Raw genomic sequence first — 24,495 nt, 5'->3', positions numbered from 1 at the left:
GACTTCACTGACCTGGCTGTCAGGGTTGGGGATGTGGCTACTGCAGCAAAGATGCGAATCATGGCCAGCTTACAGAGGTCTGCGGCTGAGCCTGTGGACACAAAGGGTTCTGTTTTAGGGCCTGAGGTATTTGGCACACAGTGCCTGAGCTGTTATTGAGACATTTCCCATGGACACTGCTCACTCTACTGGCTTAACAATAAAGGAGTTTTTGCAACTGGAAGCAAACAACACATCTCAATGCAACAGAGCTGCTTCCTTCTCAGTGCTGGGGGAATGCAGTTTGGATGCCTTACTGAGGAAGCCTGACCCCAGACAGACACCCAGGATGCCAGCCCATGTCAAGTAACCCATCTCTAGAACTGGCTCTATTGCTGGCGCGGCTCCTGGGAACTCAGATTCCTACTTTTAGAGGGGAACAGCATGGCCTCCATGGGTCTTAGGGAGGCCATTTCTTTATTTTATTTTATTTTAAAATAAAGTTTTGCTTATGTAGCTCCGGATGGCTTCAATTATTGGGCAGTTCTGCTTCAGCCTTGGTATTACAGGTGCGCCTCACCATGTCCTTCCAAAAATGTCTTAAACACAAACATGTCCCTGCCACCACATTAGTAGCTGTGATGACACTGTTGGGCACGACAGGTGAGGGCTATGAGGCTTATACAGGAGAGTTTCCAGAGCATGAAGTACCACAGCAAACTGCCATATACCCAAGGAGCAGGGGGCATGAACCTACAGGGAAGGAGCCACAGGCAGTGGCAGGCCTGAGGCTCTGGTACCTTGTACAACAAAGTTTACTGCCTGTCGCTCTGCTTGTGCCCGAAGCTGCTGGTTCTGTGCACAGATCCTTGGCAGAGGCCTCCTTCTACCCAACAAGGATGTCACATAGCCTAGAGAATAGGAAGGAGAAGCAGACAAGAGGCAGGAACAAGTGGCATATCACCCAGTGGGTCGTGCCTCCTCACACTCCCCTCCACCTCACAGGGCTGCTCCAGGGCAGATGGCTCCTATGCAGGGGAGGAAGGCTTGCAGTGGGATGGCCTCTGCTGGCCAGGTGTCAAGCTTCTACTCTTTTCTGGCTTCTAGCTGCACTAAGATCTTACACAGAACAAGGGAAGGTAATTTTTGTTCTACAGAAGTTCAAAGCCATATCTAGGGCTTGGGCACAGGAGCCATTCTAGAGTGTGTGGCAGCTGGAGTGTAGAGCGGGAGTACTGGATATGTCTTCACATGAAGGTAGCTTGAGATCGTCTGGGTCCCAAGGCTTACATGGCTTGGGGCTCTTAGGAAATACATAAAGAGTCTGGAGAGATGGCTTAGTGGTTAAGAACACATTCTTCCAGGGCACTTGGGGTTACTTCTTGGCATCCATAAGACCATTGGAACTCTAGTTCTAGAGGATTTGACACCCTCTTCTGGCCTCTAAGGGCACTTCATGCTTGTGGTGCACAGGCAGGTAAAACACTCATACACACAAAACAAGAATAAATAAACAATAAAAGCACACGTAACTCCACTATGTTGGTGTATTGGTTGGAGTTCTCTAGAGTAACAGAAAGTATAGGACAAATCTCTCCCTCCCAACTCTGTCCCGTCAGTGTGTGTGTGTGTGTGTGTGTGTGTGTGTGTGTGTGTATGTGTGTATGTGTGTGTGTATTTATTAAATGACTTAAAGGATGTGGTCCAGCTAATCCAACAATGGCTATCTGTGAACAGAAAGTCCAGGAATCTGATAGTTGCTCAGTCCACAAGACTGCATGTCTCAGCTGGTCTTCAGCATATGCTGGAGTCTGGAAGAAGTAGGCTGTAATGCCAGTGAGGGAATGTATGTGCCAACGAGGCCAGAGCAAGCAGGTAAAGAGCAAAAACTTTCTTTTTCCATGTCCTTATATAGGCCTATATAAGGCTGATACACACACACACACACACACACACACACACACACACATACACACACACATATATATATATATCAGAAGGTGTGGCTCATATTAGAGGTGAGATTTTCCAGCTCAAATGATCTGGATTAAAGGCATGTCTTCATATCTCAAAGATTCAGATTAAAAGTGGATTTTACAGTTAGGAGCCCGTGGCCTATGCTTGTAATCCTAGCACTTGGGAAGGCAGAGGCAGGCAGATCTGTGTGAGTTTGAGGCCAGCCTAGTCTACAAAGTGAGTCCAGAACAGCCAAGGCTATGCAGAGAAACCTTATCTCAAAAAACCAAAGAGAAAAAAAGTGGTTCTTACTACTTCAAATTAAAAAAAACTCTTCACAGATGTGCCTCCACTTTTGGGCTTTAGTTAATTCTAGATGTAGTCAAGTTGACAACTATGAATTATCATCATAAGCCCACTCCTTGTCAACTTGACACACAACCATATCTCCTTATGTTATGATTAATCTCCAAATGAAAAAGTAACCAGGTCATAATAATATCTAAACAGGATATAACTATCCAACATAAGTCACAAATGCATCATCTATTTAACAGGTCATAATTACACCTAATATGATATAACCATCCCTTACACAACCACAAATGCATTGTAAATTTAGAAGAGGTGGCAATGTCCCCTGAGGAACATTCTTTTACTGTCTTAACTTAGGTATGACAGCCATTAATATTTTCTTGATATTACATTACATGATAAAGAAATTGAGGAAAGAAACACAAATATCTGTACAAATGCATTCTTAAGAAACTTGGACAGAAACACTCATGTCAATTATAATCCTTATTTCTGTAACTAGCTATGTGGACTTAGCTGGTCTTTATAACTACCTTCCTCTGCTACCACTCTGTATTTCCTCCACCCTCAGGCAAGAAGCACAGCAGGTCTTGGCTTTTTTCCTGGAGGAGTGACACATACCTTCATTCTCGACAGATCTGTGGATCAGGCTGGTGTAATTTCCCATTGACTGTAATAACCACAGGACCTAGTAGCATCAAGAGACACCCTAAAGGATCACCTGCAGTCCAGACATAATCTTTCTCACCTTCATTGTGGAGAGCCAATCCAATGCCCTTATGGCAATCAGGATCAATCACCCCTCACAAGACTGTTATTCTTTTCTTAGTCCAAAGTGGCCAGGGGGAAGGAAGTCTGAGCTTCCAGTTCAATGGGATGTTTGTTGTGGCTCCTGGCAGGAGCATCCCCTATTCTGGAACCAAAACTTTGAGGCCCCAGAACTTAAGGTTGAGGCAACAAGAAGCAAAATTTTCCTAGTGGGTTACTAGAAGTGATGGTGAGGAGAACGATTCCTTTTCCATCCCTTGGTTCCTGGGCTCATGGATCCTGGCTATGGGAGCAACCCTGCCGTATATTGGATACTGATTCAAAGCCTATTTCCTGTAGAACCCTGCCCCAGCCTTCCAGGCTGCTGCCACCTAATTGGTGCTGTAATGCTGTCTTCAAAAGACCATTCTATCTTTGTATTGGGCCAGCTGCTTCAGGATGGTGGGGACTGTGGTAAGACTGGTGGATCCCATGACTGTGGGCTCACTGTCACACTTCGCTGGCTGTAAAGTAAATGCTTTGGTCAGAAGCAATATTGTGTGGAATTCTATGATGGTGGAAAAGGCATTCTGTAGTAGATTTTCAGCAGAAGCATTACATGCAGGAAAAGCAAATCCATAACTAGGATAAGTGTATATTCCAGTAAGGACAAAGCATTGTCCTTTCCACAGAGGAAGTGGTCCAATGTAGTGAACCTGCCGCCAGGTCCCAGGCTGCCCATACTGGGGAATGATGCCATCCATACCTGGGGCTCAATGTTGGTTTCTGCTGTGGGCAGATCTGGCACTCAGCAAGTGTAGCTAGGTCAGCTTTGGTGAGTGTAAGTCCATGTTGTTGAGACCGTGCATAACCTCATCTCTGCCACCGTGGACCGTTTGTTCATGGTGGTGGGAGGGGCCACATGCAATATGTTATCCTTCACCTTGGAAGGAATAGCTCTGCATGCCCCACACACTGGCCTCCTAAGAATTTCACTGAGGTAGCAATTTTTGGTTGGATTTATTTCTCATCGTCTGATATACATATATGTTGCCAATGAGTTCACAAAGTGGATGCTACCTCCTGCTCAGAATAATCAGAATAATGTTGTCAATATAGTGTACCAATGTGGTATTTTGTGGACGAGATCTCCTCTAAGTTATGACACAGGGCTGGAGAGTTAGTATACCTGTGAGGTAAAGGTATATTGTTGGCCTTGCTAACTGAAAGCGAATTGTTTCTGGTGGCCTTGATGGACAGACACTGAAAAAAAGGACTTTGCTAGATCAACAGCCGCATACCATGCACTGGATACGTTCATTTGCTCAAGTAAGGACACCACATCTGGCACAGCAGCTGCTATTGCAGCCACTACCTGATTGAATTTTCGATAGTCAACTGTCATTCTCTATGATCTCCTGCGCTCGCCAGATAGGAGAGTTAAAGGGAGATGTGGTGGGAAACACCACCCTGTGTCTTTCAAGCCCTTGATGGTGGCACTGACTCCTGCGGTTCTTCCAGGGATGCGGTCCATGTTTAGATTCATTATTTTCCCTGGCAGAGGCAGCTCTAGAGACTACATCTAACCTTTCCAATGCTAATAGCCTTCACTCCACAGTCAGGAAACGAATGTGAGAATCCTGCTCACTTCTAAGTATACCTATCCCAATTATACATTGTGGGACTGGGGAAATAAACATGGGTTGAGTCTGGGGACCCACTGGACCTACTGTGAGTCAAACTTCAGCCAAAACTCTTGTTAATAACCTGACTGCCATAAGCGCCTACTTTAACTGAGGGCCACAGTGTTTCTTGGGATCTCCTGAGAGCAGCGTTAATTCAGAATCAATAGATCTGGAAAGTCTGGTTGCTCCCTTGCCCCCACTGTACAGCTATCCTTGTAAAGGCAGCAGGTCCCTCTGGGAAGGACTGGAGATAGGCTAACAGTAAAACGTACAGGTATTTTATCAAGGTCCTTCCTCAGGGGAGCCTTGCCATCCCTTTACTAAAGGGATCCTGGGTCTGCAAACTGGCTCAAGCCTGGAAATTGGTTCATGGGCAGAGAGTCCCTTTTGCCACAGTCTAATGTAACATTTCTTCCATTTGTTTGAGAAATTTTCCATTTATACAGATCAAACAAAAATTCAGTAGGCCTTTTAATCTATTTCATGCCTGGAAACACCATGATTGATTAGTCAGTACCAAAAATCCATGTGAGTCATGACACCATCGAATTCACTTTCCTGTGCTGCCCATTATAGTAACTATGCTCACCTTGCCTTGGTGATCAGTGCTGCCACCTGGCCCCTACTACCTCAGGGCCCAGTTAAACCCACTACATTAAACACCCCGCTGAGCAGCAGCATCTCCAGCCCTAAGGTCTGATGAGGCTATTCAAATGCGCTGGTGCACCCTCACCATTTTGTGTCCTATAGGATTAGCGAAGGGCATGTCTCTAGGGCTTGCCCATTGTGGAGACGTAGGTTTTACCCAGTGTACCCACCCACTCTAACACCGCAGTTTTCCTGAGCCTTAAAATCCCTTCATCAACACTAAGCCAAGGGATATCAGGCACCTTCAGCTCCTTTTCAGTAGACCATCTTTTGACAAATGCTTCAGCCAACCATTCAGAGTTTTGATACTTAAAAAACAAAACAAAACTGTGGGAACTTCCATATTAAATCTAGAATTTACACTCAGAGGGAGGGCAAACCCAGCCTGATCCAGTTTCATGCTTCTTCCACCCTTAAAATCCATTCCCATTAGCAAACTCATTAAGCTCTTTACTAGTGTGGCGCACTGCTTCATGGACCACACTTCCTACCTCCGCTCTAGGAATCTGCTTTGCTTTAAGTCTGGTTATAGTCTAGACCAGTGGTTCTCAATCTGTGGGTGACGACCCCTTTGAGGGGGGTTGTTCATCACTTTCACAAGGGTCACCTAAAACCATCAGAAAACACAGGTATTTACATTATAATTCATAACAGTTGCAAAATTTTAGTTAGGAAGTAGCAACAACAATAATTTTATGATTGGGGGTCACCACAACATGAAAAATTTTATTAAAGGGTCACAGCATCAGGAAAGTTGAGAACCATTGGTCTAGAAGCAACTGTTGGTAGGCCCTGAGGGACACTGGTATTGTCTTGCCTGGTATCTCCTTCAGAAAAAGCCACTGCTGGGTTAGCAGCAGATAATGAATGATTAATTTCCTCAGTCAAAGGTGAAAAGGGCATTTCAAGGGGCAGGGCTCAGGGTAGAGAGACTACCTCTTTCTTTCTTTCTTTTTATTTTTTATTTAATTAATTTATTCAGATTATATCTCAGTTGTTATCCCCTCACTTGTGTCCTCCTGTTCCTCCCTCCCTCTTCTTTAGGAGAGATAAACCCTTGAGAATCTGAGGGTTCAAAACTCTCATCTTCAACAGGGTCCTCACACACCATCATCCCAAGTTACAGGATCTTATTCTTTACCTCTGAGGCTAAGACTTGAATTTTCACTGTAATTTAAGTAATCTTATAATGAGGGGCTCCGTTTGATTTTCTGCAGCTTGAGCTCTGTGGCTGATGGGAAGAAGATTCTCTTTCAGAGCACACTTAGAGACTTTCAGATTGTTTATGGCCGTCTGAACCAGTGAGTTTTATCACTGAGCTCATTGTTCTCCTTCCCCAGATTCTGAGATGCGAGAAGTTGGTTAACTTTATCATGAAACTCATCCCCATCCTTCGTCAATTTGTCCAGTGATGCTAAGTGTAACTGACCAGCAGCATTGTTTCTCTTACCTTCCTCAAAACTGTCAAAAGTTTCATATGCAGAGTCACTAAATCCCCTGACACTCACAACTGGTAGATCAGGATAATCAAATGCATTTTGTAATATAATTCATACCATGGGCTTTCAGTACTCTCCAACCTCCTAGGAGAGGGTGTAACTGGAGAGGCTTCGGTAATTGTAGTTGTCAAATTGAATAGGCAATTACAGATACTTAAAATATTCATCTTTATACTTCTGTTGCTCTAGAACCAATTCTGGTACCAAAATCTGTATCCGTCAGGGTTCTCTAGAGTAATAGAACTTATAGAATGAATATCTATCTATCTATGATTTATTATACTGACTTACTGGCTGCTAATCCAACAATGGTTGGCTGTGAACAGAAAGTCCAGGAATCCATTAGCTGCTCAGTCCACAAGCCTGGACACTTCTTTAGACTACTTCCTGCTGATTAGGGGCGTTGGGCTCCTTGGGACAAGTCTAATCTTAGTTACTAGGATGTCTCCAACTCCTCATCAAATTGCAACAATAGCAACCAGGAGCAGCAGGGGAAGCAACATCCTTCCTCTTCTTTGGAGCACCCCCATCTTTCCTGGGGCTTTCCCATTTATACCGTCTTCAGAATCCCCAGCATTCCAACTGTAAACTATCTGCAGCTGGCAAAAGTCACACCCCTGCTAGTGCACAAGGCAAATCATAACCACCTGCTATGAAACAGCCTTTTATCCCACGGCTGGGATTAAAACAAAAACATATTCACATAATATAACTGGGTTAAAAAAAAGACCTCAAGGGCTGGAGAGACGGCTCAGAGGTTAAGGGCACCAACTGCTCCTCCAGAGGTCCTGAGTTCAATTCCCAGCAACTACATGGTGGCTCACAGCCATCTATATAATGTGATCTGATGCCCTCTTCTGGCCTGCAGGTGTACATGCAGGTAGAGCACTGTATACATGATAATAAACAAATAATAAATCTTAAAAAAAATGACCTCAAATTCTCACTATAAGGTAAACATTGAGCTACCAGCAAACCTTGGCCAATAACTAAATGATTATTCTAATATGCTTTGGGTATATATCACCCCACATCCCTTTAAGAAATGAAAATAGGAGGAAAGGTGATGCTTGTACCAGGGAAGAGTGCTCACTCTATGTGTGGCCATGTGACTCAGGCATTGACTGCCCTTCCTGTTGACTCATTTTATTTTGCTGTAAAACAGAGGCAAAACTATCACCTACTTTTTAAATACTGTGAAGATTGCGTGAGCAGCTTTATGGACAATATTTAAAAATATTGGTACAGTTGATGCTACCCAAAAGTCTGTATTGTGATTATATTTCTATCTATAGCATGTGAGAAGACGCTAGCTTCTTATGTTCTCATCAACATTAGGCACTATCACTTTTGCAGCACTTCAAATAGACAGGATTTTAATGCTGCTGAGACTTCTGGGCAGACAGTGGTCTGGGCAGACAGAGGCCTGCTAGGTTGGGGGAGGGATGACCATGGCCTGAATGAGCAGTGAGCCTTGGGATCTGTGTGCTGCGGGTTTGTGGAGGCTTCCCTTGACCAACAGGAGGTGGCTAGGCACCCATGCTGTCTGCAGCAGCCCAAGGACAAGCCTGTGGTGGCTGCCCAGAACTTATGAGCATGAGCACAGGCTCCGGGCTATAATCTCTTGAGTCCCTGACAACATGTGGGATTACAGATGTTTGCTTTGCCCTGGGGCACATGCTAGACTTGGAAGTTCTGACAGCCCAATCTAATTTTCATTTTCATCCAGTTAGTAGTACTGATTTGTGAAATGCTATCTCAGAATCAATTATTATCCCTGTTGCTTTTGTTTTGTTTTGTTTTAGAGACAAGGTTTCTCTGTGTAGCTTTGACTGTCCTGGAACTCCTTCTGTATACCAGACTGGCCCTGAACCCAAAGAGATCTGTCTGTCTCTGCCTCCCCGAGTGCTGGGATTACAGGTGTGTGCCACCACACCCAGCAACCCTGTTGCTTGTTGTTATTATCTGCTCCTCCATTTATTTCCTTTCTTCTGTGATTTCCTCTGCTGCTCTTCCCTAAGATGTATATAATATATACATATATCTATGTATATATGTATATGCATGTGTATATGTATATCTATCTATCTATCTATCTATCTATCTATCTATCTATCTATCTATCCATACAGATTTCTTTCATTTAAAAATACTCTTAGGGCAGAGAGGTTGCTCAGTGGTTAAGAGCACTGGATGTTCCTGCAGAGAACCTGCATTTGGTTCCCACACCCACATGGTGCCTCACAACCAGGGCATCCAGTGTTCTTTTCTGGCTTCTACAATATCAGCTACATGACTACACTTACCATACATGTAAGCAAAAACACTTATACACATAAAAAGTTAAAATAAATAAATATTAAAAAATAAAAATACTCTTTATCCTCTTACTTCCAATTAAAGCATATATGTGCCCAAGTCTCACATTTTTGGTGAGACTTGTTTTATTGGGATAGCTTTTTTTTTTTTTAATCTTAAGTTCAGAGGCTTATGACACATTTCCAAACAAATGTGTGGACAGAAACCATACTCACAGAATATGTGCAAAGCTATATCCATATTGTGCTGACATGTTTTATTGGGGAGATATTATATAAATGGGCTACATGCCTTTTGCAGGAATATATGGTCTTTACTTTCAGGCGTAGGGGTTTGTTTTGTTTGTTTGTTTGTTGGCTTTTTGAGACAGGGTTTCTCTGTGTATCCTTGGCTGTCCTGTAACTCACTCTACACCAGGCTGGCTTTGAGCTCACATGGATTTGCCTGCTTCTGCCTCCCAAGTGCTGAGATGAAAGGTGTGGGCCACCACTGCCCAGCCCAGTAGGGTTTTATCTGTCTATTTTTACCTAGATATGTAGCTACCATATCATCTTAATTCGAGCTTGTTCATTTTGTTGCTACAGGTAGAACCTAGCTCTAGCCCCTTCCTTTCTCCATGGAGTCTTTAGCCCTGTTGATCCAGCAGGGCCGATGGCTCTCCCAACCACCTCTACTGCTTCACTAACCCATACACACACCATACAGACACTCATTTAACTGCCCATCCACTCAGCAACAAAGTGAGGGGCTGTGGACACCGCTGTCTGCTGGAGGAGGAGGGGCCTGGCTGCAGCTGGCTTACCTGCACGGTGACACTGGGCAATAACTGTCTGGGTGAAGTCCTTGATGTTCTTGTACTTCTGTAAAAATCGCTCCAAAAAGTGGGTGGCTTCCAGAACAGTGACTCCAAGGCAAGCGGCAAGACGCTCTTTGCCTGTAAATCAGGAAGACGTGCCATCAGAGTCCAGGCCTAACCCGCATCATGTGAGAACATGGTGTGTGGAGATGAGCCAACTGCTGGTCTCAGGTATAACGTGGCTCAGGGTACTCTGAGCCGACTCCTGTCTGCCAGGAGCTGCACATGAAGCTGGGAATAGGCAGACTGGTGCTGCTCTTAGCTTTGTCAACAGGAGATCTGATTGTAGGACTGGGAGACGCTATGGGGCCCACAGGAACAAGGGAGGCAGAGTTGACGACAAATGTGGAAACATGCTATGCTTATTAGCATTCTTATTTTAGAATACATGCTTTTGACCTAGCTCAGTATTTTGCTCCCTAAAGGCGCAAATTTCTTGTGAAGTAGCTGTAGTGAAGTAGTGAAGGTCTGTGGTGGAGGTGGCACCATGTTTTAGCACAGCACGTATGCCTTCTGTTTGGTGGCTTCCAGTACTGGGATATACAAGACCTGGGTAGGACTTCAGCCCTGTCATCCACAGGAGGTTTCTAGTGGTCTTGGGGGAAGTTGTTTAACTCTCAATAAATCTGTGTCTTCTATTGTGAATTGGAAACAACAGGCCTTAGCTTAATCTTTAGTTCTGGGATTGATCAGGATCCTATGAACCAAACTCTATGCCAAGTGTGGCTTCTACTTGATGCTTAAAGTGTAACCATTCTCTTGTGTTTTCTTCAGGAATGGGTACCAGGGCCCTTGACTAACAGTAGTATTATGGAAGAGTCCTAGACTTTAGGGGTAGCAGGGTTTGAGGGATTTCAAGAGATCACTCCTGGGAGAGTCAGACTAGGGCAAGGGGAAGGCTCACTGAGCACTGAACTGGCCAACTCTGGCTCACAAAGGCCATCCAAGAGGCCTTCAGATACTTGGTCTATGAAGCATGGTTCAGGGCTTGAGCTCTGGGTCTGTGAAGACAGGAGGGGTTCCTTAGCAGAGGAGCTATCTGACCTTTCAGAATCTCTTTTTGATCCTGCCCTTTAAGTGGCCTTAGCCAGCTGGCCTGGCCTTAGTCAACTGAACCCCTCAGGAGTTCTAATGCAGCAATATTGAATACTTGGGGCAGTGATGTTTTGCTTGGAAGAGTGGAGAGCTAGGTTTTTCCCCAATAGAGAGGGACAAACACCCAGAGTCCTTGGTTTTCTGTCAATGTACAAGCCTTCCTGTCCCGACTTTTGCTGGGAAAAAAAAAACTCTTAAATTCCCTTTAGGCCTTACTGAAGTCAGGGTAGTGTCTCCACAATAAAGTTGTTATGTGTTTTGCTGCATTTTACTGAAAAAGTTAATAAAAAATACTTTCTTCCATCAAATTCTAACCATCAATTTCAGCCACAGTACTGGAATAGACAAGCCCATTGGCTTTAAGAAAGGAATCAAGAGGCTGACCCTCACCCAAGTCAGTCATAGGGACGTGGAACTGTCTTCTGTTCTAATTTCCAATGTGCTGTTAAACTAATTTGGGGAACTTTAACTTTCAGATATTGCTAATTCCAGCTCCAGAGTTACCATTTGCCTCTTTTTACTTGGCAGATTTATTTCCCCCCATTTGCCATGAGCATGTTTTTCTTTATGCTCCTGAGCAGCTTTGAAGTCTTTGTCTACAGCTCTAACATCGGGGTTATCTCAAGCCTGTGACTGTGGTCAGGGCATCCCATTTCTTTATATGTTTAGGAATTCTGGATTATATCCCAAATGAGTAAGTTATTTTTCCAGGGTATTTTACTGCAGCAATGTAAGTGCAACTAGGACAGAAATTGTTACCAGAAGTGGAGTGCTCTGTAATAGACTTGGCCATGAAGCTTTTATGTCTTGGGCTGTTTTAATGGGAAGACTATAGAAGCATTTGTTACTTTGGGCTAGAGAAAGCCAATCAGTTATCTGGGAAGAACTTAATGAGACCTTCTTTAAAAATTTTTTTTCAGTTTTACTTTATTTTATGTGTGTGACTTTTGCCAACATGCATGCTGGGTGCCTGTGGAGATCAGAAGAGCAGGTGAAGGTGTTGGGTGCCCTGGGAACTGGAGTTGCAGCTGCTTTAATGGGCTATTCTTGTGGGAGTTTTGAAGGTAAGACTGTTGAAAGTAATACAGACAGAAGAGGCCCAGACTGCCTTTTAGAGAGAAATGAGGACTTTGCTCTTAACTGGACTAAGGCTATTTGCATAATATTCAGACTAAAACAACTGCATGTGCTTATCATGGTCTGAAGAATCAGCTAATCTTGTGATTGTCAATCAGATTAGCACCCTGAAGGTAAAACCTTCTGTGTTTCATTGGAACAACGGAAATGTACTTTCTCAGCATCAGCAAACAAGAGCTAACGAGCTGTGGTTGAAGTGGGGCGTGCTACACCTCAGCAGAACTTGGTAACGTAAAAGCTGTCCATTTGGTACTTGTTCTGAAGGCATGAAGGGCTTGAGAGGAACATCTGAGGCTTGGCACCTTGTGACAGAGTTGACTGGCCACTGGTAAAGGTGAAGCTTTCAAGATACTGGATAATCCAGAACTCTCGGATGTCTTCCCTAGAATAGCTATAGGTATGAAGCGGAGCTGGTTAACAGGAAAAGTCTGTGTGCTGCAGATGGCGAAGCTGGAGAAGTGCGGCTGCCCAGGCCCTTTGGAGCCCAGAGCACTAAGAGTAAATCTCAGATGTCAGGTACTGAGCAATGGGATTTGTGTCTGTGCTGGATTTTGAGTTTGCTTAAGTGTGACTGTTCATTTGCTATGTACTGGCTTTTCCCTTTTGGAAGAAGAACATTTAGGTAAAAGAACAATGTTTTTGTCTTTAGAGGAACATATAGTTAAGAGAATTTGAAAGAGACTTTGGACTTCTGAAGTGCTAGAATTTTTGAAGACTTTGAGAGGTTTTAGGAGTTGGCTTGTATTTTACATTTTAAAGAACATCAGAGTCAGAGAGATGGCTCAGCAGCTGGGAGCACTGGCTGCTCTTCCAGAAGACCCAGGTTCAATTCCCAGCACCCACATGGCAGCTCTCAACTGGCTGTAACTCCAGTTTCAAGGGATCCGACACCCGCATAGACATGCACGCAAGCAAAACACCAATGAACATATAATAAATAAGCCAGTAAACGTTTTAAAACAGTAAATGAGACTTTGAGTTCAGGGAGTAGAAAGTTTCAGTGTTTGCATGTCAAGTTAAGGGGCAGGTTACGCTCCTTAGTTTTAACTGCTGACTTGACTAACTAGAGTCACCTGGGAAGAGAGCCTCGGTTGAGGAATTATCTAAGATCAGGTTGGCCTGTGGGCATGTCTATAGAGACGTAGGAAGACCGAGCTCATTGTGGACAGCACTATTCCCTAGGCAGGGCTCCTGAACAGTATGAGAACAGCAAGCAAGATCCATGTGTCTCTTCTCTCTGCTCTTGACTGTGGATGTGATGCTTACATTCCTGTCTCGACTGTCCTGTGATAATGGACTATAGCCTGGAATTGTAAGTATAATAAGCCCTTTCTTCTTTAAGCTGCTTTTCAATAGGTTATTTTACAGCAGCAACAGAAATGTAAGTAGAGCATTTATTTCTGTTCTGAGCTAAGCAAGTGCCTAGCCACAGAGAGCCCCAGGAATGTCGCCTGGCCTACGTAAACAGGACACCCATGCACTCCAGGTATTGCTGCTCTGGGCTTTTGAGGCTCCATCATAAGTACAATCCCCAGGGCACTCAGTATACAGCTTGGCTGCACTTTGACTCTCCTGGCAGAACCAGGCCCCTTGAGAGCAGGCACGAGCCCTTACCCACTGTCCTCCTGCTGCAGGGCGGGCCTGCCATTCTGCACCTGCTGATTGTACAACATGAATATGGAGTTCACTGAGGAATCATGGAGAGGACTCAGCATTAGGCCAGCCCTCAGAATGCAGGAGTCCAGCAAGCCTGGGGATTAGGAGTGACTTCCAGTAGGGACTAGAGTCCTGCTGAGCTCAGAGGTGGTGTCTTAGGGTTTCTATTGCTGTGATAAAAGCAATGACCAAAAGCTACTGGGGAAGGAAAGAGCTTATTTTATCTTACACTTCCACGTAACAATCCGTCACTGAGGGAAATCAGGGCAGGAACCTGGAGGCAGAAGCAGAAGCAGAGGCCATGGAAGAGTGCTGGTTTACTGGCTTGCTTCCAATGGTTGCTCTGCCTGCTTTCTTATACAACCCAGGACCACCTGCTTATGGGCAGCACTATCCTCAATGAGCTGGAGCCTCCCATATCAATTACTAATCAAGAAAATACCCCAGAGGCTTGCCTTCAATTTCTTGGAGGCACTTTCTCAATTAAGCTTTCCTTTTTCTGGATATGTATAGGTTTGTAACAAATTGACAAAAATCAACCAGCACAGATGGCTATAAGAAGGCCCAGTAAGCTGGAAGATGCTGAATTCAGCTGGATACAGGAGAGTCAGTGGGCTTGTGAGCCCAGCTTTGGGTTATCTGAATCCCAGAAAACACATGGAATACATAAATCTTAGGTTCACAGGAGGCCAGGCAGGGTTGCCATACTGCTGCAGGAGGCTGGGAATGCAACCCACATCTTCCAAGTGACTTCTCTGCTTGTCTCATAGCCCTGTGGCTTTCCCTTCTGTTTGCATCAGTCTTTGCAATGATCACATAACTGTTTTCTGAAGGTTGCATTGGAGCTTTGTTTCTCTCTAGCTCGGTATTTCTATGAGCAGCTTCTGGGTTACTCAGAGATGGTTCCTGTGGAAACACCTCTGTATCCCATCACCAGCTGCCTGTCCAAGGCCCCTCCACTGGGTTTCCCAAGGCCCCAGTAGCACTGGAGTCTGGTGGTTCTCTTATGCCCCCAGGCTGCTCATCAGCAAGGTTCTGGCTGGAATAAAGAGGGATAGAGACAACATGAACTGAATAGCAGACACACAGTAATTCCAGCTGTCAGGTGGAGCAGGAACAATGGAGCAACAGAGATAGAAGCTCAGGGTGGGAGCCCCTGTCACCACCAGGGCTAAAAGCAGCAAATTACTCCCTTCACTAGCATCAATAGCTAATGACTCACTGCTTATTTACAGTGAGGCACTCTTCCTCTCCAGAAAACATAAAGTGCAAGCTCAGAAGGAGCCAGTGGGTGCCGTGAGGCCATCTTTCTTTGGGAAACAACCATTGTGGTGAGGGTGACCCTACTCCTGGAGAGACCAGGGCCAGGCAACACTCAGGAGAATCACACATTCACCCTGCATCCCTTCCCCCTGAGCTAGCTCCAGCCTGGAGGGCCAGGAGACCTCTGGAAGCTTAGTGACACAGCTACCCCTGAAATAGGATAAACAGGAAGCAGACGACAGAGGTGCAAGTTAACTGTGCCAATTGTAGCTCCAGCAACCCCAGGAGAGCCTTGAAGGGGAAGGGGACAGGCAAAGAGGCACAGGGTTTCTTGTGAAGCTACCAGGTTGAGAGGTAACAGAACTGGGATTTGAGCCCCAGGAGGAATGGGACAACATTGGGCCCGCAGAGCTGAAGATATGGCAGATTTGCAGAAGGATCAAAGACGTCCAGTTCTAATCTGTTTGACAGAATGCTGCTTTCTCCTAGGGCAGAAACCCTTGAGGCCTAGGGGAACAGTAGAGAGGAGGCCAAGGAGGGAATGGGACAGCTAACTCTGAGGAGAAACATCAGCATCACTACTCCTAAATTTGATCCCTGGCTTCCACGTTGCTTTCTAGACACTTCCTAAGGTCTGATATCCTTAAAGCACTGTTACTTGTTCAGTGAGTGATTTGTGCCTCTGTGCTAATTAGTGAGCAGAACTGATGTGCACTCCTGGCTTCCTGGGGTCATGCTAAGGATGGGCATTTTATCCTGAACAAGATGAGCAGGTACACAGCTGGTACTTTGCATCCAACTGGCTTTGAAGTGTAAAGTGGTCACAGTGCAGGCTGTTGATGCCAGAGACCCACAGGGCCAGCAGGAAACAGAAGCTAAGGGAAGTAGAATCCCAGTGAAGGCTCAGGTGATACCACAGCCCCAGTCAGCAGACTGAGTGTAGCCTGAGGGGCAGGCACCACCATGAGGTAACAGATAGGCTTTCTGTGGCAACTTACCACCTAGGTATGAGTAACTAGTACAGTGGTGGATGATGGTTGAGAAAGGGAGAGCTGAATAAAGGCGGATGGGTTTTGTGCATGTGGAACAAACATTCCCATGAAGGGAGGGGCAAGTGCAAAGCCCTGAGTACTGGGTGGGATCTGGACAAGACAGTATCTGTGCTCCAGAAGAAGCACACACCCATAGCACTGCAGCTATGGAGACTGTGGGGTGTCTAGCAGGGACAAGCATGCACCGTGCTGAAGTTTACACCCAGGCTTATGTAATTCTGTTGGCTTTCCATGACTGAACATAGGATTTCAGTTGTCAGAAGTATAGACCAAAGGGAGAAGGAGATCCATGCAGGCCTGGATCTGTGACAGCAGATAGACTGCCCCTCAAGGAAGGAATGGAGGGCTCGTAGCCTTTCTTGAAGGGCAATTAGTCCCTATTTTAGCATGACTCAAAGGGAAAAAAGAAAACATTACAGGAGCTGGAGAGATGGCTCAGTGGTTAAGAGCACTGGCTGCTCTTCCAGAGGACCTGGGTTTGATTCCCAGCACCCACATGGCAGCTCACAACCATCTGTAACTCCAGTTCCAGGGGACCTGCTACCCTCTTCTGGCCTCTGAGGGACAATGCACTTCATGGAGTGCAAATGTACATGCAGATAAAACACTCATACACATAAACAAAACATTAAAAAAAAAAACCACACTACTGACAGACTAAGCAGGGGAGTGGAAGAAAGAAAAGAGGGAGAGAGGATGAAAGTAGAGGATTACATTTCCTGGTTCTGGAAAGAGGAGAAAGAGAAGGACAGGCTATTACTGAATATGTGCTACGAAGCAGAACCAAATCCAACTAGAGCCCATTTTGGAGTGGTATCTATTTAGGGATGAGAGTTTCTAAGCACAAAGATGATGCTTATTGTTGTGAGATGTGGGGTAGGGTCTGGTCACACTCCAAACCTCTGTTGCAGCTCTTAAAGCAGTGGTTCTCAACCTGTGTGTTGTGATCCCTTTGGCAGGGGTGGGGTGTGTGTGAATGACCCTTTTAAGGGGTAGCCTAAGCAATCAGAAAACACAGATATTTACATTATGATTCATAACAGTAGCAGGATTACAGTTATGAAATAGCAACAAAAATAATTTTTGGTCGGGGCCACAACATGAAAATCTGTACTGAAGGGCCACAGTATTAGGAAGGTTGAGAAGCATTGTCTTACAGGATCTATGGCACTATGGCATGGAGTGATTTGTCTAATATCTTGCGACACAAATACAGCTGCAGTGTTTATGTAAATAACACACAGGGACTCACACAGTGGTTTCTCTGAGGCATTCAGCCATTGGCTGATGGATGACACCAAGACCCAGTCTTTCCCAATGCCTCACCTGCTCCATAGACCACAGAGTACACCACTTTCTTGGTCTGCTCTCTGTCCATGTGTGTCACATGCTCTATGGGGATGTTCTTCCTGCATGGAAAAATGGCATGTTATTCGGCCTTGTTGGCACTGTTTGCAGAAGGACAGACTCCAAATTACATGCATCCTGTCCCCTTCCCTTGAGGTCCTTTACCATTTCAAGCCAGAACTGTCCAGTAGGCAGTAGAGACTAATGAATGCAGTATTCAGCTCTCCTGGGGCTCCCAAAGAGACACCAACAGTGAAGCCTTGGCCCTCAAATTCTGGAGGTAACCATAAATCAAAACTAAATACTGCTTTCACAAAAGGATGTCCATCCAGCTTTAGGGGAGCCTGTGTGACAGGTCCTGAGCCACAGCTGTGGCCACTACAGGAGTGAGCTGGGTTTAGTCCTTTGTAGTCACTTACAGGACTGGATAAGCAGCTGTTGCTTTGATCTCCCACAGAGAGCAGAATGAGTTCTACCCTGCAGCTACAACATTCAGACAGCGTGAGGGCATGGGAACCAGTGTCTCAGAGATGAAAGCAGAAATAGCCAAGAAGCATAGGGCCCCAGAAGTTGCTCCTCCCTGCCTAGGCACTTCCCAGTGACAGGTGCATGTGCCAAAGAAGAGACTCCCCTGATTGCTGCTCTTGAAAACATCCTTAGCAACCACATCCAGCCTCAGTGATGGAGTAAGCAGATTCAAGCACCAAAGACAGAGGCCTCTCTCAGCTTTTGTGATTGTGGATCTGTTGTAGCCTCTTGTGATCAAGGCTTCCCAACTTGTCTTAGCCTTCACGTCCTGTTTGCGCTGCACATCAAGGTGAGGACTCAGTCTTTCTTTCTTTCTTTTTTCCAGTATGTCACCTTCCCTGGCATACCCAAGGCTTTCTAGATTTCCCAAGCATACACAACTGCTTTTGAGTGGCCTGATTTCACAAGGCATCTCTCTCCTAGACACCGTAGTCTTGGGCTCTCTTGTTCACCTCAACTGTTATTTTTGCCTCAGGCAGCTGCAGGTTGTTTGCCTTATGATGTGGTTGAGAGTGCCTACTGTGTGAGAGAGTGCGTGGACACACACACACACACACACACACACACACACACACACACACACACACACAATGAGTATCCTGTCAGTCCAGCCTTCAGTTAGCTCCAATAAATGAGAATAGAAACCACTATACTTCTTTGCAAAAGAGGTGCGCGTTACTCCCTTCAGAACCAGGGATCAGGTTCTAAGCAGGAACAAAATATGCACTTGCCACAGGTAGGCTTACTGAGGCAAAGAAAAGGCAGAAGAGACCACAAAGCTTTCCTTCCACTCTCAAGATGCCTTTCTTAGCATTTGTCTGCCTGGAGTAAACTGTTGCCTATTCTTCAAGGTTCTGGATAAGTTGGTTTTGTTAACTGCTGCTTGATTTTTTTCAGTATTTCTGTGGGGGATGTCTCCATGGTGCTGTCTCCTCTAGCACTTCCCCCACATGTTAGATGTCATTACAGGTGACCACCTCATTTATAAGTAACAGTGCATCCTCAGCTTCTCCCTTTCCTGTTGTTTTATATACTTGTTTATCTCATCCTTAGTCTTGGTTTTATAACGAGCTGTGGGCCCAGTGAGATAAGCTCCCATGCTCATGCTCTGGTAGAATTAATACTGTGAAGATGGCTGTCTAACCAAAAGCAATCTATAGATTCAATGCAATCCACACCAAAATTCCAACTCAATTTTTTCACAGAAATTGAAAAAAAAATCTTAAATTTCATGTGGCAACACAAAAGACTTAGGATATCTAGAACAGTCCTTAATTAAAACCAAACCAAACCAAACCAAAACTGCTAGAGGTATCACCATCCTTGAGTTCAAGCTATACTACAAAGTGACAGAAATAAAACCAAAACAACAACCCCTGTTGGGATTATCTTTTTGTTAACTGTATAAAGATTGTCTTTCCATCCAATTCAAATGCTGATTTCTGTACCAGAGAGCTCAGTACAGTTGGACTTTGGCACTGTTATTCTTTGGCAGAATCATATTTCGCGAACACTCCCTCCAATATCTTCTGATTGGTTTAATAAAGAGCTGAATGGCCAATAGCAAAGACAGGAGAGGAAGGCAGGATTTCCAGCAGAGATAGGCACCCTGGGAAGAATCAGGTGTGGGGAAGATTTGCCAGCTGGACATGGAGGAGGAAACAGATGCTGGGACTGAGAGACTGCAAAAAGGTAACAGAACATGTGGCAGAAAGTAGATTAATATAAATGGGTTAATTTAAATTAACTAGTTGGGGAACAAGCCTAAGCTAAGGGCAAGCATTAATAATTAATAAAAGGTCTCCATCTCATTATTGGGAGCTGGTGGCTCAAGAAAATCTGGTTATATTTGGTACCTAACATTTATAAACCTCCCCCTGCCAAAAAAAACCCTCCAACATGGTACTGGCATAAAAAAAGATACTTTGACTAATGGAATAAAATTGGACATATAAGCTCATAGTCCTACAGCCACCTGATTTTTTCATAAGGAGACCCATGATACACACTGAAGAAAGTATAGCATCTTCAACAAATGGGCAGGTCAGACTGGACAGCTACATGTAGAATGAAACTAGATCTTTATCTCTTATCGCTCATGTTGAACAAGATTCAACTCCAAATGAATCAAGGATCTCAACAAAAAGCTCATCACCTGATAGAGGAGAGAGTAAGGAATACCCTTGAGCTAACAGGCCCAGGAAAGGGCTTTCTGAGTAGGACCTTGGTAGCATGGGCATTAAGACCAACAATTGCCAAAGTAAAACATTTTCTGTGGCTGGAAATAGAAACAGAAATTACATAGTTTCCAATGGAAATAGTTTATATCTGCTAATGGGTTACATAGAAACACCCATGAAAATTCATAGCCCTAAATCCCTCTTTTAATAAATAAGAAATAATGAAAAATTTAAAATATTTTCAGTTCAAAAAACAATGAAAACAACAATAACAAAGCTAATAAAAATAATGTGAAAGGAAATGATAAAGACAGGGCATTTGTTAATGAAATGAGCAGAGAATAGAAGATCAAATTGGCAAGTAGGATCTTTGCTCTTTCTCCCCCCCTAGACAGGGTTTCTCTGTATAGCCTTGGCTGTCCTGGACTTACTTGATAGACCAGGCTGGCCTCGAACTCACAGCAATCTGCCTGCCTCTGCCTCCCGAGTGTGGATCTTTGTTCTTATAGCAAATAAAATAGATAATTAAATTTGCTAATTTCATCAAAAAAGAGACAAAGTGCAAATATATAAAGTAAGAAACTACAAAGGAAAGTAACTTTTGGCATTGAGGAAGTTAAAAAAAAAACTCCTTGGAAATTACCTTGTGCAACTTCATATAGGTCCTTTTGAAAACCTAGGTTAGATGGACACTATCTTGAGAAAATTTAAGAATACAAATTGGTTGCGGAGTCAGGGGAAGCAGCTTGCTGGCAGAGGCCTTGCCTAGCATTTAAAAGATCTTGGGTTCCATCCTTAGCATTGGGAAAAATAATTTAAATGACCTCATACTAAATGTAATGTCATATTCCAATAATCTCAGAATTTGGAAGATGGAGGAAAGAAGTCTATGAATTCTAGAACAGCCTAGGGAATATATCAAGACTATTAAAAAAAGAAAAACTGACCTCATTACAGATGAAAGTTAATGAGGTTGGCTGACTAGGAGAGCAGTTGCTTAGCATGCATAAGGTCCTGGATTCAACTTTCAGTTCTTTTAGAAACATATTAAACAGATCAGTATCTATTGAAGAAATAGAGAAAATGTCTAAGGGACTACCTCATTAAAAACACCATGCATGGCAGGGAGGATTGTAGAACATGCCTTTAATCCCAACACTCGGGAGGAAGAGACAGGCAGATCTCTGTAAGCTTGAGGCCAGCTTGGTCTCCATATTGAGTTACAGGACAGCCAGGGCTACTGAGAAACATTTGCATTCAGGAAGCAGAGAGAAATGAGATGCTGGTGTCAGCTTACTTTTTCCTCCTTTTTCAGTCCAGGACTCCAGTCTACAGAATGGTATTCCCATTTATAGTAGGTCTTTCCACATCAATGAACTGAGAGTCCCTGACAGACATGCCTAGAGGTTTGTACCTTGGGTGATAACTCCTGTGGCATTGACAATCAATACTAACCAACACACTGGGCATGGTGGTTACTTGAAAGTCTAAGGCTGCAGGATCATCACTTAAGCTCATCCTGGGCAACACAGTGAGAACCTGCCTGCCCTCAGCACAAGAAAGCAGCATCAAAAAGCCAATATATTTGATGGCATAAAAATTTTTGAGTATATAAATTCTTATTAGCCAGCTACTTAGAGTGCTCAGGTAGATGGATGGCAAGTTCAAGGCCTGCCTAGGCTTTGAGGCCAGCCTTGGACAACTTAGTGAGACCATGGCAAAAACTAATTCTTTTTAAAGGGCTAGGAATATAGCTCAGTGATAGAGCACTTGCTTAGTATGTTTAAGGTGTGGGTTCAATCCCCAGAACTGTTCTCACTCCTCAAAATAGGTGAATAATTTATATTCTCCCAGTAAAAATTGGGAGAAGTACAGGCATCATGCCTGCCAAAGGGTTAATAAATCACAGAAGATGCCAGAAAAACAAGAATGACAAAATGAACAAATTATAGACAAGCAATTAACAGAAGAAAAAATAAATGATGAATTGTAAGTAAAAATTTGGCTTGAAACAATTAGGCAAATGCAAATATATGCACTAAGAGTTGTCTTACCCACCAAGCTCACAAATGCTAATTAAACTTGAAATGTGTCCTGGTAGCAATGGTTGGGGGCTTCTGATACAGATTCAGATATACTTCTGGTAAAAAAACCAAATTCTTTCTTTCTGAAAGAAATCCTCACAGTATATAGAGACTCTTTACCCCAAAATACCTCTTTTGTGAATTTTAATTTCTAAATAGAGACTCAATTCAGTCTGCTAATTTGCTTGCTTGTTTTTGAGACAGGTCTTTCTACATTGCACCCTTTGCCTTGCTTTGCGTTTTTCAGCACCTGGAAGCTCTCAGGCAAGATGATGAGTGCTGGTAGCCCACCTGACACATCAGTGAAAGCCTTTCTTCAGAAAACTGCCTACTATGTCAGCAAAGAGCTGAACCTCCCTAAAGCAGTGATTCTCAACCTTCCTAGTGCTGTAACCCCTTAATACAGTTCTTCATGTTATGGTGACCCCAACCATAAAATTATTTCATTGCTGTTTGCTACTGTTATGAATCATAATGTAAATATCTGATATACAGGATGTCTGACATGTGATCCTTAAGGGGGTTGTGACCCACAGGTTGAGAACCACTGCCCTAAAGCTTTGCCAGAATTCCCTGCATATTTGCCTTGGTCTCATTTCTACTGTGTCTATGCCAAAAGACCCCAAATCTCTAATAAATGCTTCTCAATTCCTACATAGCTAGAGATATTTACATATAAAATACTTATAGACATGTATATACAGGGAACACACACACACACACACACACACACACACACACACACACACTTCCACTATTAGCTGAGAGGATTTAGAAGCAATGACTCATACCAACCAAAGACAATGCATGCAGTAAACCTAGAACCCCTATCCAGATCTAGCCAATGGACAGCACATTCTCCACAGTTGTGTGGAGAGCAGAGACTGACTCTGACATGAACTCTGGTGCCCCCTATTTTACCATTTCCCCTTGGTGGGGAGGCCTGGTGGCACTCAGAGGGAGAGTAAGCAGGCTACCAGGATGAGACCTGATAGGCTGTGATCATATGGAGGAGGTCTCCCACTGTCACAGACCTAGGGGAGGGGAATAGGATGAAAGAGGGAGGGAGAGGGGAACAGGAAGATACAAGTGAGGGGATAACAATTGAGATGTAATCTGAATAAATTATTTAAGTAAAAAATAGAAGCAGTGACTCCCCAGCAGCAAAGCATACACCCATCACCCAGAGTGTGGCTTCTACCACCACTTTTTAATAAAGATAATGGGTGTTGAAATGGCTGGTTCTAGAACTGAGACAGGAAATATACTAGATGATCCTGGGAACCGTGTAGCGCTAGAAAGTAGGCGCACACACACACACACACACACACACACACACACACACACACACACACACACAAAGAGGTACAGTCAAAGCAACATAGGAGCCAGCTGAACAAATAAAACAACAAAACAAGTCTTCCTGTATTATAACCCAAAATAAAATGTGAACCCAGGCTGATAAATAATTGAATAAATTAATAAACAAGACAGACAAATTCCTATGTAGAAAAGATACAAATTGTGTATGTACTATGAACTTAAGAAGACTGGGCCTCATTGCCTACCCCTCAGTTATAGGCTGTGCTGCATACATTTTCTTCCATAGCATATAGACACCATGGCAGCCCAGTGATAAAGGTGAGCATCAGCAGTGATAAAATCTGTTGAAGAGTGTCTTTCAGGTAAGGTCATGAGACTGTGGTCTTCCTCCACATTCCATAACCCTAGCATAAGAACCAGAAGATCATCAGACAAGTGGCAAAGTAAGGACATTCTACAAATACCTGGCCAGGATCCACTGACACTGCCAAAGCCAACAGAATAAACAATATCACTACAGATATCCACACACAGGTCTGTATGGACATGTTTTTATTTCCCTTAGGTCATATGGAACTTTAACTTTCTGAGGAACCGCCAGAATGTTTCTACAGGGACAGCCCCATTTATCTACTGGTAGTGGATAAATGTGCTTATTCAATCTTGCCGGAAAGCAAAAATGAAGAACCACCTTTGAGTTCTCTCAATGCCCACCCCCCATCAAACCCAGGCCTGGAGTCCTTAATGAATAATAAACCTCCCAGAGGGAGCTACACAGGCAGTAGTCTCAGTCTCTCTTGTGCAGCTGAGCACTTCACAAGGCCAC

At 44.1% G+C, this 24,495-nt stretch overlaps 1 protein-coding gene across 1 annotated transcript in view; it reads right to left on the bottom strand.

Annotated features, from left to right (window-relative positions):
- Positions 1-24,495, bottom strand: part of POLN (DNA polymerase nu) — a 142,749-nt gene that overhangs the window by 5,913 nt on the left and 112,341 nt on the right. The window contains exons 19-22 of the mRNA XM_084798671.1: positions 17,534-17,616; positions 9,951-10,082; positions 780-890; positions 13-91 (exon numbers count right to left, since the gene is read on the bottom strand). Coding sequence (XP_084654797.1) covers positions 13-91; positions 780-890; positions 9,951-10,082; positions 17,534-17,616 — 405 coding nt within the window. The remainder of the gene's footprint in view (positions 1-12; positions 92-779; positions 891-9,950; positions 10,083-17,533; positions 17,617-24,495) is intronic.

Source organism: Acomys minous (genome assembly GCF_964271855.1).
Source record: "Acomys minous genome assembly, chromosome: 10".
NCBI classification, from domain to species: Eukaryota; Metazoa; Chordata; class Mammalia; order Rodentia; family Muridae; genus Acomys; species Acomys minous.
The sequence above is the reverse complement of the archived record's forward strand: the minus strand, read 5'-3'. Positions and strand labels throughout refer to the sequence as shown.